Raw genomic sequence first — 2,390 nt, forward strand, 5'->3', positions numbered from 1 at the left:
CCAGGACGTAATTCTTTTGTGCAGCAATGAGGATAATCCTCAAGTTACGGACCCAGTCCGTGTAATTGCTACCATCATCTTTCAACTTTGCTTTCTCAAGGGACGCATTAAAATTCAACGGAACAACAGCATGGGCCATCTATCTACAGCAAACATTAGGCAAGCAAAATACTATCAGGTACTAAGTTCATGATAAATTTAAGTTCAATTAATCATATTACTTAAGAACTCCCACTTAGATAGACATCTCTCTAATCATCTAAGTGATCACGTGATCCAAATCAACTAAACCATAACCGACAATCACGTGAAATGGAGTAGTTTTCAATGGTGAACATTACTATGTTGATCATCCCCTTGTTAGAGTCTGAACCGAAATGGAGCTCTCCCGTGCGTTTGGATTCTGGACCGTCGGATCAAATCTCCTCGCGATACAGGCCGTCGGATCTCGATCCAAATCGCCGTGGGTCATTGGATATTTACCGGATCAACTTCGGCCGTCGGATAAAATTCCAATTGCATCAGAATGTAATATCCTTGCCCCCACCGGGGTATTTTGGTCATTTCGCGTGGAGGGGTATAAAAAGGGACCGCTGCCCTGGGATGACCTAGCCGCATCCTCCCTCCCGCACTCGCGCCTCGCCCGCGCCGCCTCCTGCTCTCCCCTCTCGTGCGCCTCTCTCCTCCCACCTACATCGCCAATGGCGCCACCCCTCCTCTCCTCTGCGCCGCCGCCGCTGTCGCTAGTCCTCCTTCCCTTGCACGGCGCCCGCACGGCCTTGCTATGCCGCTGCCGCTCGCCCTAGCCGCCACAGTCTCCTCCCGGGTCCCCGCTTCGTCCCTCTTCTCTGAGATCCGGACGCCGTCGTCGCCCATCCTCTCATCCCCGCCCTGCCCCATGCCGCACTTCTCCTCCCTGCTTCGCCCCACCCCGCCCGCTGAGCAGATGCTGCCGCTTGTGCCGCTGCTCCACCGAGGAGCGCGTGGACTACGACGCTCGTATCTCCCACGCCGGCGCTTCCCCGCCGAGCTCGCGTGTTACGTCGTCGGGGAGGGGAAGCTGGCCTTGCTCTTCCTGGAGGAGCGCGTAATCGATGGGAGGAGGCCGGGCGGGGCGACGGGAGGAGGTCAGGTAGAGCACCATCGCCACCGGTTGGCGCGTCGACGGGAGGAGGCAAGGCGGTGCGCGCCGTTGCCACCAGCTGCGCCCTGCTCGGCCAAGGAGCGCCAGCCACAGGCGCTCGATGCAGCGCTCCCTCGTCACTCCCCCTTTTGCGTCCGATGTAGGTGTTCCCGGTTTGCTCTTCCTTCTCCTCCATTGTCGCTTGCAGTTCTACTGCAGTCTCTCTCTCTCTCTCTCTCTCTCTCTCTCTCTCTCTCTCTCTCTCTCTGACCACAACTCCACCCATCATTGTGTAGCTGCAGGTCATTTTGGGCTCGGACGTTGTTGTCCGCTAGCTTGGCCTGCAAGATGCTCCCCTAATCTGAGTTCAAGGTACACCAATGATACAAAACACCTGAACGAAAAAAGTTCTTCCATTTGCAGCGAAGCTTCTGTAGATATTATCTCTATTTCTATGTGTGGACCCTGTTGTTTTGAAGCAAATTTCACCATTAATTTTTACATTGTTACCATTATTAGATGGTTGTTCGTGACACAATTGATCTAAAACAGTTGCTGTAATTGGAAGAATTAGTTTCTTCTATTGAAATTTATGATACAGTTGAGTGTGAAGACTTGTTGATGCATCGCTATGTGATACCAAAGTTGTTATCTCAGAAGATTGTTTTATCAACACGTCATTCACTACAGCTACAACTGATATAAAAATTGTTGTGTGTGAAGAGAACACTGCAGATCTCAAAACTTCATCAAATAGTGATGCACTGTTATATCTAATCAGGTTTTGTTTTTGTCTATCATAATATTTTCTTGCTTATTCTCTCTAATCAGAGAAGGAATCTGACAATCTGCATTTACATTTGCAGACACTGGTAGACTCCAACTTATTCAGAGGCACTATTTGGGAGAGGTGCAGCATATGCATTTCAAAGAGAACTGACTCTCCTACTTCTGACTTCACCAAGGTAAGTTTTTAAAATTCTGGACTTTTCCTTTACTTTTGTGTAAAATGACCTTGTGATCTTACTCTATTAGCAATCACAGGCAAAAGATAAATATGCCAGGGTTAGTTCATTCTTCATTGTTTGCCATGTTAGTGTAGTTGATATAGATGTCGTGGTTGCTAAATATGCATGACATGTTGTCCTCAAATAAGGACACACGAAGCAATGAAGTGGCAAACGCAACAACATGACGTATTAACTGATTCATAGTTTAGAGCCCCATATTTTTGCACATTCATACGGACATATAATATCTATACAAG

At 48.7% G+C, this 2,390-nt stretch overlaps 1 protein-coding gene across 1 annotated transcript; it reads left to right on the top strand.

The window, feature by feature from the left end:
• Nucleotides 1-643: 643 nt before the first annotated feature.
• LOC119365361 lies at nt 644-1,820 on the top strand. Its single transcript, XM_037630978.1, has 2 exons — nt 644-1,283; nt 1,420-1,820. Exons 1-2 carry the CDS (start codon nt 785-787, stop codon nt 1,668-1,670), a joined length of 750 nt encoding a protein of 249 aa, XP_037486875.1. The 5' UTR covers nt 644-784; the 3' UTR covers nt 1,671-1,820.
• Nucleotides 1,821-2,390: the final 570 nt, after the last annotated feature.

Source organism: Triticum dicoccoides, chromosome 2B, assembly GCF_002162155.2.
Source record: "Triticum dicoccoides isolate Atlit2015 ecotype Zavitan chromosome 2B, WEW_v2.0, whole genome shotgun sequence".
Lineage (NCBI taxonomy): Eukaryota > Viridiplantae > Streptophyta > Magnoliopsida > Poales > Poaceae > Triticum > Triticum dicoccoides.